The following is a 13,403-nucleotide window of genomic DNA, read 5'->3' as shown; positions in this document are numbered from 1 at the left end:
CCACACAATTTTGTACAATGAATTGTAGTTAATCTCTGCCAAGTCTCATTGAAATCGGTTCAGATTTTGATATAGCTTCTACATATATATTTTCGTCCGATTTAACGCCATATTGACACACATTTTGCACAACGTACTGAAGTTAGTATAACCTAGAGGTAGGATATAAATGCTTCAACAAGGTGGGTCCAATCGGCACAAAATATTGCTCTACGTACTGAAGTGACTATAACATAAGAAGCAACCCTGTATCTGACCAAATGAAAAATTTAGTATTTTTTTCATGTTAATGGTCCTTTAAAAATTCGACGTCTGTTGGGATTTATCTGTTGAATATGCCAAAGTGGTGAAGGATATCACATAGTCGGCGCTGTCCGACTTTACTACTTTCCTTACTGGTTTATTTGTATAGATTATATACCATACACGCACACATAAACGTATTCCCACACTCCATTACCAAAAAATTTGCTTCTAATTATTATGGCTTTTTAGACGTTTGATTTCCCATCCTTTTGCCGATTTTCGATTCAACATGGGCACTCAGTTTAAGATCAAAAACCAATTCCCGATAATTTAACATAATAAAGGAGGTTTCAAATTTTATATTCGACATATAGACTGGAAACCGTTCTTCGTCCAAATACAAATTTAACAAAGGATATTCAACTCCCTGCAATAACAAAAAAAAAAAGCTTGTAACTCAGAAGAAAAAATAATTGTTTATATGGAAATTACCTTATTTAAAGGACATTTGCTGGGCAGCCCTGGCATTGATTGTTTTATCCTTTGGATCACTGCCTCCGTTATTACATTCAGTTTATTGTATTTATTGATCAAAATATCACAACCATTTACCGTGACATTGTAAATTTTCCAATTCCAATTCAAAATTCGTATGCCATTAACGTCCGTGCGAAATAACATTGTGCCATTGATGGCCTGATGATTTTTATACGGTATCAATTTGAAATCAAGGTTTTTAACGATTTTGTTATTAACCTCATAGTCGAGGGTGTCGAAATCAATTGTAAAAGGGCGCTGTAAAATATATAATAAAAAATAAAATATATATTAACGACAAAGTATTAAAATATATGTTATTAATTTTTTTATTTGAAGAATACCAACCGCTGCATAAATAATTTTTAAAAAAGTAACCGCAAAAATTATTGCCAATATATTCCGCAGGCAAACCATTTCGACAATCTAATGAGAAATAATAATGAAAATTTTTTCGATTTTCCTCAAAAGATTTATAATTGAATTTTTTAATTTTTTATTTTTTAATATAACTGAGGGGCCATTAAAAATAAATCAGTGGACTGCAAATTAGCGGCATATTAGTAAAATTTAACAAGGAAAAACAAATAATTATAATTTTGGGTAATTTTTGGCTCATAACAATTTTAAAAAGTCCATGAGAAATATAAAATATTTTTAAAATATCACCTGCTGATGTAACTGTTGAAATAAAAAAATTTAAAAAATGTAGGTCATGAAAAAAATATTTTTTTAAAAAATTCACGTTGTAATGAAAAAATATTTTTAAACCAGTGAGCGGAGCAGTATAGTTCGACGGGGCTGACCATATGATACCCTACACAACCACCACGGAACTCTAACTTTCTGTGGATTTTTATTCCGGGTCTAGGACATATATAGTGATAGTTGCATCCTCTTGCCCGATTAGAGGTCATTAATATTATTAATATTCAGTATAGTTATTTTAATTATATGTCCATATTCCCTTCACCGTGGGTTGTGTTGTTATCTTGTGATCTACTCGAAAAAAAAACACAATAAATGAAAAATATGTCGGTCCACTTCATCCCAATATTATTATCTGATCATCATCGAAAATTATAGGCGTTGACCATACCTGGATTCTCATGGAAAATTTCAGAGCGATCAGCACAAAAAAAATATAATGTTTTTGGTCCATTTCATTGCCTAAATATTAACTGATCTTTACCAAAAACAATAGGGGTCTTCATTGGCCAGGGCCAGTCCTACATGCAAAATTTCTTGAAGATTGGTGCATAACTGTGGCCTGTATCGCTTTTACAAATTATAATGGACAGACACAGACACACACATGTCTAGATCGACTCAGCTAGTCGAGATATTGTGATCGGTATACTTAAAGGTGGGTCTAGGACCAATATTTCGCGGCGTTACAGATTCTTGGGGCTGCACAAAGCTATAATACCCTGACAACATAGTTGTGTAGGGTATAAAAATCACCAGCTAATGTAACTGTTGAAAAAATTATATTTGAAAAAATATAGGCCATGAAAAAACATGTTCAAACCAGTGAGTGGAGCAGTATAATCAGACGCGGCCTACCATACTATACCCTACACAACTACAACGGAACTCTAACTTTTTACGGATGTTTTTTCCGAGCCTGGGCAATATATCGTTATACCTGCACCCACTTGCTCGATTAGAGGTCAACAGCACCACTTCCTTACACTTCCGAATATTACTAATATTCAGTACAGTCCTTCTAATTACTTGTTCATATTCCCTTCACCGTGGGTTGTGTTGTGATGTTCGGCTTATAATTGCGACCTATAGATCGACTCGAAAAAAACACCAAAAATTAAGTTTTTTGTCCAATTCATCCCAATATTATTACCTGATCATCACCGAAAATGATAGGCGTTATCCTTGACCTAACTGGAACATCATGGAAAATTTCAAAGGGACCAGCACTATATTTCCGCCCTTTATTGTGGTAATGGGTTACTAACTAGCATATGAATACGTAAACATTTGTGAATATTTAAGTGCAACTCCCACATCCGAGAACATACGACAATTTAATTGGTATCAATTTAAAGGTCAACTACACCTCTTGGATATACTTTCAACTTCTCGGGTCTATGTCCTTCAGGGGCAAATATATACACCTTATAATGCAGATTTTGTAATTTTTCACACAAACGTCAGGGTCCATTTGACCCGCTAAATATTGACCGATCGTTATCAAAACATGCATGCTTATATTTTGGCCCGATCCCCTTCTCCATGTAAAAATTCGCGATGTTTGGGCCATAATTGCGGCATCTGAAGCGAACTGAAAATCACACAAAAATATTAACCGATCTTTACCAAAAACAATATATAATTTGTAAACACGATACAGACCACAGTTATGGACCAATCTTCATGAAATTTTGCATGTAGGAAAAGTTTTTTCCAATGAAGACCCCTATTGCTTTTGGTAAAGATCGGTTAATATTTAGGTTGCTCTAGAGGCCGCAAATATGACCCGAACATCGCGAAATTTTACATGAAGAAGAGGATTGGGCCAGAGAATATGCATGCATGCTTTGATAAAGATCGGTCATTATTTAGCATTTCAAATGGACCCAACAATAAGCATGTCTGTTGAACCGACAAATGAAGGTTCTGTTTAACAATTTACTACTTTCGAATGTTTTTCCATAAAAAAACACCCAACTAATTTATTTTCACACTATCCAAATAAGGTTCACAGCTGTCACTGTCAAATTAGTAAATATTTCTCTGTCACATTCAGTCATTTAGGCAATAATGTTTCAATTCTTAATTGTAAAACAAAAAGAAAAAATTACAAAACATTGTTTTTTTTTCATTTTGGCAGTTTTGTTTTCACAACAAAATTACGCTACCATTTATTAGATCAATTGCAATTAAATTTCCATTAAAATCTCAACAATACAGTATTTGCAAACTACAAATTGCAAAAAAAAACTCAGCAATGCATTCAATTTTTTTTTCTGCTAATGAATAAAAATTATATTCACAGTATTATCTGAAAATAGAAAACGTGCTTTTTAAATGAAGATAAATTAGTCAAGTTATATATTTATTTAATATGTATTAACACGATTGTTAAATAATAATAATAATAATAATGACAGTATGGTCAATATGCATATATCAGCTGGGGCACAGATGCAAAAAAACAAAAGCTTGGACCATGTAATCGGTGACTGAGAGTTCTATAATTACAGATGATTTATTAGAGTTGTTGTTGTTGTTTTATTCTTTCTCCAAAAATGTTTAGGTATGTGTGTTAGGTGCTAGATTACACCTGTAGCTGTCTAACTGCCAGCAGTCTCTGGTGTTGAGATATTTCTGTCCATCCATCCATCACGAATGAAATGCAAATGGAATGCGTGCGAATATTTCGGTCTATTAACAACTTCATTTCTACAAGGATAACAACATTGTTGTTGTTGTTTTTGCTTTGGCATGATATTTGCTAATATAATATTTAGATCAACATATGTAGATCAATGAAATTTAATGACAGCTAGTCGATCTAGACATGCGTGTCCGTCCGTCTGTCCATCATAATTTGTAAACACGATAAAGGCCACAGTTATGGCCCAATTTTCATGAAATTTTGCATGTAGGATGGGTTCGGCCAAATGAAGACCCCTATTGTTTTTGGTAAAGATCAGTTAATATTTATACCCTACACAACTATGTAGTCAGGGTATTATAGCTTTGTGCAGCCCCAAGAGTTTGTATCGCCGCGAAATATTGGTCCTAGACCCACCTTTAAGTATACCGATCGTCATGTCTCGACTAGCTGTGTCGGTCTAGACATGTGTGTCCGTCCGTCTGTCCATTATAATTTGTAAACACGATACAGGCCACAGTTATGGACCAATCTTCACGAAATTTTACATGTGGGATGGGTTCTGGCCAATGAAGACCCCTATTGTTTTTGGAAAAGATCGGTTAATATTTAGGGGATGAAATGGACCAAAAACTTTATTTTTGTCTGATTTTCTGGTCGCTTTAGAGTCCGCAATTATGACCCAAAGGAGATTGGGCCACAGAATAAGCATGCCTATTTTGATAAGGATCGGTCAATATTTAGCGGGTCAAATGGACCCTGACTTTTGTGTAAAAAATTACAAAATTTGTATTCTATAGCGTATATGTTTACCCCTGAAGGACATAGACCCGAAAAGTTGTTGGTATATTTAAGGGCAGTGGTTGACCTTTAAATTGATACCAATTATACGGTTGTATGTACTCAGATGTGGCAGTTACACTTAAACATTTACAGGTGCTTGTGTATTCGGATATTATTTAGTAACCCTTTACCACACTAGAGGGCGGAAATATAGCGCTGATCGCTTTGAAAATTTCCATGAGATTCCAGTTATGGTCAAGGATAACGCCTAAAATTTTCGGTGGCAATCAGATAATTGAATTGTGATGAGTGAACCGAAATTTAATTTTTTGTATTTTTTTCGAGTCGATCTATAGGCTCCAATGGGAATAAGAATATCACAACACAAAGGAAGGGAATGTGGACAAGTAATTGGAAGGACTGTACTGAACATTAGTAATACTTGTCGGCCTCTATTTGGTCCACATGGTTCAAAAATCGCCAAATATTGCCCAACTCAGAATATAGATCCATAGAAAGTTAGTTTTTCGTGGAAGTTGTGTAGGGTATCATATGGTCGACCCCGTCCGACTATACTGCTCCGCTCACTGGTTTAAAAAAGTTTTTCTTGGGACGAACCATAATAGTGGCTTTTTTAACATTTTTTAACAAGGGTCATAGACTGATGTGGATTTTTATACCCTACACAACTATGTTGTCAGGGTATTATAGCTTTGTGCAGCCCCAAGACTATACCGATCGTCATATCCCGACTAGCTGTGTCGATCTAGACATATGTATCCGTCCGTCTATCCATTATAACTTGTAAAAACGATACAGGCCACAGTTATGGCCTATTTTTCACGAAATTTTGTATGTAGGATGGGTTCGGCCCAATGAAGACCCCTATTGTTTTTGGTAAAGATCGGTTAATATTTAGTTAATCTCCTAACTACATATACTTATTTTTTTCTGATTTTCTGGTCGCTCCAGAGGCCGCAATTATGGCCCAAACATGTCGAATTTTTTACAAGGAGAAGAGGGCGGAAATATTGCGCTGATCGTTTTGAAATGTTTCATGAGGTTCCGGGTATAGTCAAGGACTACGCCTATAATTTTCGGTGATGATCAGATAATAATTTTGGGATGAAGTGGAGCGAAGAATTTAATTATACCCTTCACACACTCGATTTAGATGAAATTTGGCACAAGTCACTTGCTTGGCCTAAGGACGAACCCTATTGAAATTGGTGAAAATCGGTTCAGATTTAGATAAGGCTCCCATATATATTTTCGTCCGATATAGGTACTAAAGTCCCTATATATATTTTGATTTGTACGAAATTTTGCATAGGTCCAGAATGATGTGTGCTAAGTTTCTTGAAAATCGGTTCAGATTTCGATATAGCTCCCATATATATTTCCGTCTGATTTTATGTAAATGGTGCACCTAAGTCGAAAGATATATCGATTTGCATGCAATTTGGTATAGCGCATTGAATTGAGTCTAGAATTACATATGTTAAGTTTCGTGAAAATCGGCTCAGATTTAGATATAGCTCCAATATATATTTCCGTTCCATTTTATGTAAATAGTGTTCCAAAGTCCCTATATATATATTCTTCGATTTTCACGAAATTTGGCACGGCGTAATAAATTAAGTTTAAAATGATGTGTGTTAAGTTCCGAGAAAATCGGCTCTGTTTCAGATATATCTTCCATATATATTTTCGTCCGATTAAATGTAAATGGTGTACTGAAGGCCCTATATATCTTTCGATTTTCAGGAAATTTGGAATGACATACTAAATTAAGTCTAGAATGATGATGAACCTGAAAATCGGTTCAGATTTTGATATAGCTCACATATACATTTTCGTCCGATTTAATGTAAATGTTCCACCAAAATTCCTATATATCTTTCGATTTCTTCCAAATTTGGCATAGCTTTACTGAATTGAGTATAGAATGAGGTGTGTTTAGTTTCATATGTACAATATACATAAAGTGGTGAAGGGTAGCATATAGTCGGCCCAGTCCGACTTTTTTGTGTTTTTCTCGAGTCGATCTATAGGCCGCAATTATAAGCCGAATATCACAACACATCCCACGGTGAAGGGAATATGGACAAGTAATTAGAAGGGCTGTAATGAATGTTGGTAATATTCGGAAAATATGTAAGTGTAAGGAAAAGGTGCTTTGGACCTCTAATCGGGCATGAGGCTGTAACTATCACGAAATATTGCCAAGGCTCGAAATAAAAATCAGGCTCGAAATAAAAAAAATATAAAAACAACAAACTGGGATTCAGCCTGACTTCAGCCTGCAAAAACAATCTGCTGAATGTTAGAGTTCTATGGTAGTTTTGTAGGGTATCGTATGTTCGGCACCGTCCGACGATACTGCTCCGCTCACTGGTTTAGAAATATTTTTTCAAACTCTTTCAACAGACGAGGATTTCTTAAATATTTTCTCATAGATTTTTTTTTCAAATATTTTTCAAAGTTCTCAAGAGGAGTGGATTTTTTAAAAATAGTTTTTCAAGTGGAGATATTTTTTTTTTGCTCATAAATAAAATTCGAACAATTATTACAATTTAGTTGTTGTTATAAAATTAAATTATTATTTTATTTAATTTCATGAACAGATAGATATATGCCAATAGTTTACCGGGTCATAAACCTGCCATTTAAGTCTTGTTAGCCGCATGCCTAGTTAAATATGGCCACAAACAAATTTTTTATTTTGAGCTAGCGAATCTTATGACATAATAAAACAACAACATAACATGGGCATTTACCAGATCCATGATTGTCGGTCATAAATACCAACATACATAAGAGTGTGAGTACATATTGACGTCAGTACATTACTGATCGTGGGGCTATGACTGTAACTTATGTCGAGTTATGTCAACAGCACAGAATCTGTTCTACAATATTTCAAATTATATTAAAGTTTTATTTTTTGCTATTGTTAATGAATGCAGTGTTTATAGGGGGGACAAAGCAAAGAACACGGGCAAAACCACTATTAAGTTTTTTTTTCGTTTGTTAAAACACCTTGACAAAGTATAGCCCAATGTCCGTATCCGTTTCAATGTTCAGACAATCGAATTTCAATTGAAATAGGTAGCCGTGTTTCGAGAATGTACTCATTTCAGAATGAACTCGTGTATGTCTGTCAGTCTGTCTGTCTGTTGGTACAATTGGCGGGTTATACGCATGCGTGTTTTTTGTACTTACAAAAAAAGGCCATAACAATTTATGAAACTATATAATACATATTTAAAATAAGAACAGTAGCAACAACAACAAGAAGTAAAATAATTACTTTTGTAGACAAATTTAATTCATTTTTTTTTCAAACAGAATAGAAGATAATTGCAAGGTTGTGATGTTGTAGGAATTTCGTTAAAATTTTTGTTAAACAGACTTATTTATAATTTTCAAAACTAATTGACCCACTAAAATGTTTTTATAAACGGAAGATGTTAACAAATAAAGTTGTATTTTATATTAAAATGTTTGAGTGACACGTTTTATGTTAATATTTAGTCCTTGAAAAAATATGTTTAACAAATTCACGATGCTCGTCCTCGAATTAATATTTTCCAAAAAAAAAAAAAAATCAAAATATTTTGGTCATAACCACGGCTCTCAATAGTCCCTAAAATATTTATTATATATATATATATATATATTATTGTTATTATTTTTATACCCCACACAACTATGTTGTCAGGGTATTATAGCTTTGTGCAGCCCCAAAAGTTTGCAACGCCGCGAAATATTGGTCCTAGACCATCCTTTAAGTATACCGATCGTCATATCTCGACTAGCTGAGTCGATCTAGACATATATGTCCGTCCGTCTGTCAATTATAATTTGTAAGCACGATACAGGCCACAGTTATGGGGCCAATCGTCACGAAATTTTACATGTATGGTGGGTTCTGGCCAATGAAGACCCCTATTGTTTTTGGAAAAGATCGGATAATATTTAGGGGATGAAATGGACCAAAAACTTTATTTTTGTCGGTTCCTCTGGTCGCTCCAGAGGCTGAAATTATGGCCCAAACACCGCGAATTTTTGCATGGAAAAGGGGATTGGGCCAAAGAATAAGGATGCCTGTTTTGATAAAGATCGGTCAATATTTAGCCGGTCTAATGGACCCTAACTTTTGTGTTAAAAATTGCAAAATGTGTATTCTATAGCGTATAGGTTTACCCCTGAAGAACAAAGACCCAAGGAGTTGATACCATATCCAAGAGGAGTGGTTGACCTTTAAATTGAATCCAATTATAATGCCGTATGTGCTCAGATGTGGAAGTTACACTTAAATATTTACAGGCGGAAATATAGCTCTGAACGCTTTGAAATTTTCCATGAGATTTCAGTTATGGTCAATGACAACGCCTATAATTTTCGGCGATGATCAAATAATAAAGTGAACCGAAAACTTAATTTGTTGTGTTTTTTTGAGTCGATGTATAGGCCACAATTGAAAGTCAAACATCACAACTGAACCCACGGTGAAGGGAACTGGACAAGTAATTAGAAGGACTGTACAGAATATTAGTATTCCTGGGAAAATATGTCAGTGTATGAAAGAGGTGCTGTTGACCTCTAATCGACAACAGGGTGTAGATATCACGAAGTAATGCCCAGGCTTGGAATAAACATCCACAGAAAGATACAGTTCCGTGGTAGTTGTGTAGGGTATCGTATGGTCGGCCCGTCCGACTACACTGCTCTCAATGTTTTTTTTTTTTTTTTTTTTTTTTTGAAAATTCCAAGACTGCCAAATTTGTTAAATCCAAGAAAAAAGCCTCTGAAAAATTGTAACAAATCTTCGCTTATAGTTGGTTAAATTTTTTCATAAAATCCAGGCTTGTTGATAGCCCATAATTTTGTTTCTTTTAATACCCTCCATCATAGTAACTCATCGAAATATTCTTTTCCGACCCTATCAAGTATATATATTCTTGATCAGGGTAACATTCTAAGACGATCTAGCCATGTCCGTCCTTCCGCCTGCACGTCAGTCTGCTGTAATCAGAAGGATTAAAAATAGGGTGCTGAAATTTTGCATAGGGTTGTCTTTTGTCTGCAGGCAGTTCAAGTTCGAAGATGGGATATATCGGTCCACGTTTAGGCATAGCTCCCATATAACAATACCCCCCACCCCTCCCCCCAATATTCAGTATTTCGAGGTTCTTGAGCGCGGTTTTCAAATGAATTCGCTGAAATTTGCTGCATTAGATTCTTATTGGGTAGTAAATGTCTCCACAAAAAAATTATAAATATAGGTCCACTTTTTCTGGTAGCTTCCATATAACAGTACCTCCTAATTTCCAGTATTTTGGTGGTTTTGATCGTATTTTTCCACGGAATTGGCTGTAAATAAGTATTTTGAGTTCTTAATAGATACCAAATCTCTCCACAAAAAATTATGAATATTTGTCAATTTTTTCGGATAACCCCCATATAAGGGTACCGCCCAATTTTTGGTATTTTGGGGTTCTTGAGCGCGTTTTTCAAACGAATTCGCTGTAATTTGGTACATTGGGTTCTTTTTGGCTACCAAATGTTTCCACTAAGAATTATAAATACGGGTCCATTTTTTCGGCTAAGCCCCATATAATTGCACCCACAATTTCCTGTATTTTGGGGTTCTTGAGCGCGTTTTCAACCGAATTCACTGAAATTTGGTACATTGTTATTTTTGGGTACCAAATGTCTCCACTACAAATTATAAATATCGGTCCACTTTTTCTTGTAGCCAGCATATTACGGTATTTTGGGGGTTTAAGCGCATTTTTAAACCGAGTTCGCTGAAATTTGGTACAATGGGTTCTTATTGAGTCCCAAATTTCTTCACTAAGAATTATAAATATAGACCCAATTTTTCGGGTAGCCTCCATAAAAGACACCGGTAGCCTCCATAAAAGACACCTTCTTCACTAAGAATTATAAATATAGACCCAATTTTTCGGGTAGCCCCCCATAAAAGACACCCTCAATTTTCGGTATTTTGGTGTTCTTGAGAACGTTTTTCAACCGAATTCGCTGAAATTTGGTATTTTGTAGTCGCATATGGTAAAAAATCTTCCTACCAAAAATTATTAATTTTCACCCATTTTTGTGGTTATTCCTATATAACCCCCTTCTAATATTAAAATAGTTATCTGATCAGTTCCGTGTGTAGGGATTTTCCCCATATAGGCGTTTTCTACCATAATACAGGGGATAGTCGTTACTTCAAATAGTCAATTTTACCCAACAAATTATAGAATTCTAAGACGATTTAGCCATCGGTTGTAATCATTCCGCTTTCTAAGGAAATCGTGATAAAAAAACTCGAACCTGACGTTAATGTAATATATCGGCCAGCATTTAGGCATCATTTAGCATTTAGGCATTATACCTCCCGATGGAAAAAATTGAGACACAAAACAAAAATATTGGGTTCGAAATTGACACATGTCGGTCATTAATTAGGCGTAGTCCTCATATAATTATAAACCCAAATATTCGGTAATTTCTACACTATGTAATCTAAATTGCAGTAGTTTGATTATTGTATATTCTACCATGCGTTATTAGTATCAGTCCACGTTTTGGGGTTTTCATTAATTCATTTGTATTTGGTGTGTACAATGGTTTACATAAACCGGTTTGTATATTTCGGGTCTATGTTCTTTAGGGGTAAATCTATACGCCCCAGAATACAAATTTTGTACAAAGTCTGGGTCAATTTGACCCGCTAAATATAGACCAATCTTCATCAAAACAGGCGTGCTTATTCTTTGATCCGATCCCCTTCTCCATGTAAAATTGTGTGATGTTTGGGCCAAATTGTAGTGGTCTTCATTGGCCAGAACCCATTCTATTTCTTGAATTGGTTCTTGAAAATTGGTCCATAACTGTGGACTGTATCGTGTTTACAAATTATAATGGACAGACGGACGGACCCACATGTCTAAATCGACTTCGCGAGTCGAGATATGACGATCGGTATACTTAAAGGTGGGTCTAGAACCAATATTTCGCGGCGTTAAAAACTCTTGGGGCTGCACAAAGCTATAATACCCTGACAACATAGTTGTGTAGGGTATAAAAAGCCCACACATGTGAATAGTCCTGGAAAAAATATAAAAAAAAATCCATGCTTGCAAATTCTACCAAAAAGAAAATATTTTTTTTTAATGATATAGTTTTGGATTGTTTTTAAAAATATAAAAAAACACGTTAAGTCCTGGAAAATATTTTTACAAAATTCAAACTTGTTTATGTTTTAACGTGCATAGTTGTCGATAGCCCTTGAGCAAATATTTTTAGAAAATCCATGCCACCGAAATGTTTTTATTAAATACAGGCAAACTGAAAAAAATAATTTTTTTTTTTTAAATTTAAACTTCTATTTGTTGTTGAAAAATCGGTTTTATTTCCATAAGTAATCATTCTTTGAAAACATTTTCAATGAATCCAATTAGCTTCTTAAGAAATCTTACACAACAATTAATGCAGATATTTCTCAATTCGCCATTTCACAATAATTTGAAATGTATTGAAACTGCAAGAAAATTGAAATTAATTACCAAGCAATTATCTTATTATTAACTAATTAATTTCAAATATATTTCATATAAGAGTAATTTATTGGACATTTTAAAATTATGTATAATGTATTTCATTAGCAACTAATCAAATAATTTAATTAATTTAATGTATTGCTATAATAATATTAATTTAATTTAATTCTGTAATAATATTAATAATAAAATAAATTCCTATTTGATATTTATTTCTTGTTTTTTTTTTCAAGAAGTATTCACCCATATATATATTTTTAATCTATACATTTCTATCAAATTTAATATATAATCGAATTATCATTTCTCTTTGGTTTTTATTTTCTTTTTTGCTTACTGTCACCCCAGTCTGCATGGAGATAATGATTCCTTTTGTGGATTAAATTTCTTACGAATTGAAATGTTAATTTTATTTTTGTTATTATGTTTTGGCGGGGAAAAGTTGTAGCATTGAACATTTATAGACAAGAATATGAATATTTTATTCAAATAACAATTTTCAAAATTTTGTGCACAAATTAGTGTGCAGATCATCTGTGTGTATGTGTGTTACCATAAATTAAATGTCGCATCTAGTTCGTTTCTTAAGTCCTTTGTTATTTGCTTTGATACTCATAAATAAACTGTTTACTAAAACTTATTTTTATGTCTTCTTTTTAAACAATGACAAATTGTTTTCGCATGCCGCCGAATGGCTTATAAAACGCTTATTAAACCCAATATGCTAATCATGTGTTGACGCTGAGGATGATTTGCAATTTTGTGATTGACAAAATGAAGACATTTCTTTCACGTCAAACGACTTTAGAAATGCTGTTATAATTTTAATGGCCTTATTATTTGTGGTATATGTTAATATAAGATTTAGAAAAAATAATATTTTTTGTTTTATAAATTTTCAG

General features: G+C 33.9%; 1 protein-coding gene across 1 annotated transcript in view; it reads right to left on the bottom strand.

The window, feature by feature from the left end:
• Nucleotides 1-481: 481 nt before the first annotated feature.
• Nucleotides 482-13,403, bottom strand: part of LOC133332380 (uncharacterized) — a 34,345-nt gene continuing 21,423 nt past the window's right edge. The window contains exons 2-3 of the mRNA XM_061540780.1: nt 739-1,041; nt 482-673 (exon numbers count right to left, since the gene is read on the bottom strand). Of these exons, the coding sequence (XP_061396764.1) occupies nt 482-673; nt 739-1,041 (495 nt within the window). The remainder of the gene's footprint in view (nt 674-738; nt 1,042-13,403) is intronic.

The sequence above is a fragment of the Musca vetustissima genome, unplaced genomic scaffold (genome assembly GCF_032173495.1).
Source record: "Musca vetustissima isolate MV318-11 ecotype Yass unplaced genomic scaffold, APGP_CSIRO_Mvet_v1 utg163024, whole genome shotgun sequence".
Classification (NCBI taxonomy): domain Eukaryota; kingdom Metazoa; phylum Arthropoda; class Insecta; order Diptera; family Muscidae; genus Musca; species Musca vetustissima.
Note: the sequence above shows the minus strand (reverse complement) of the source record. Positions and strands in the feature narration are given on the sequence as shown.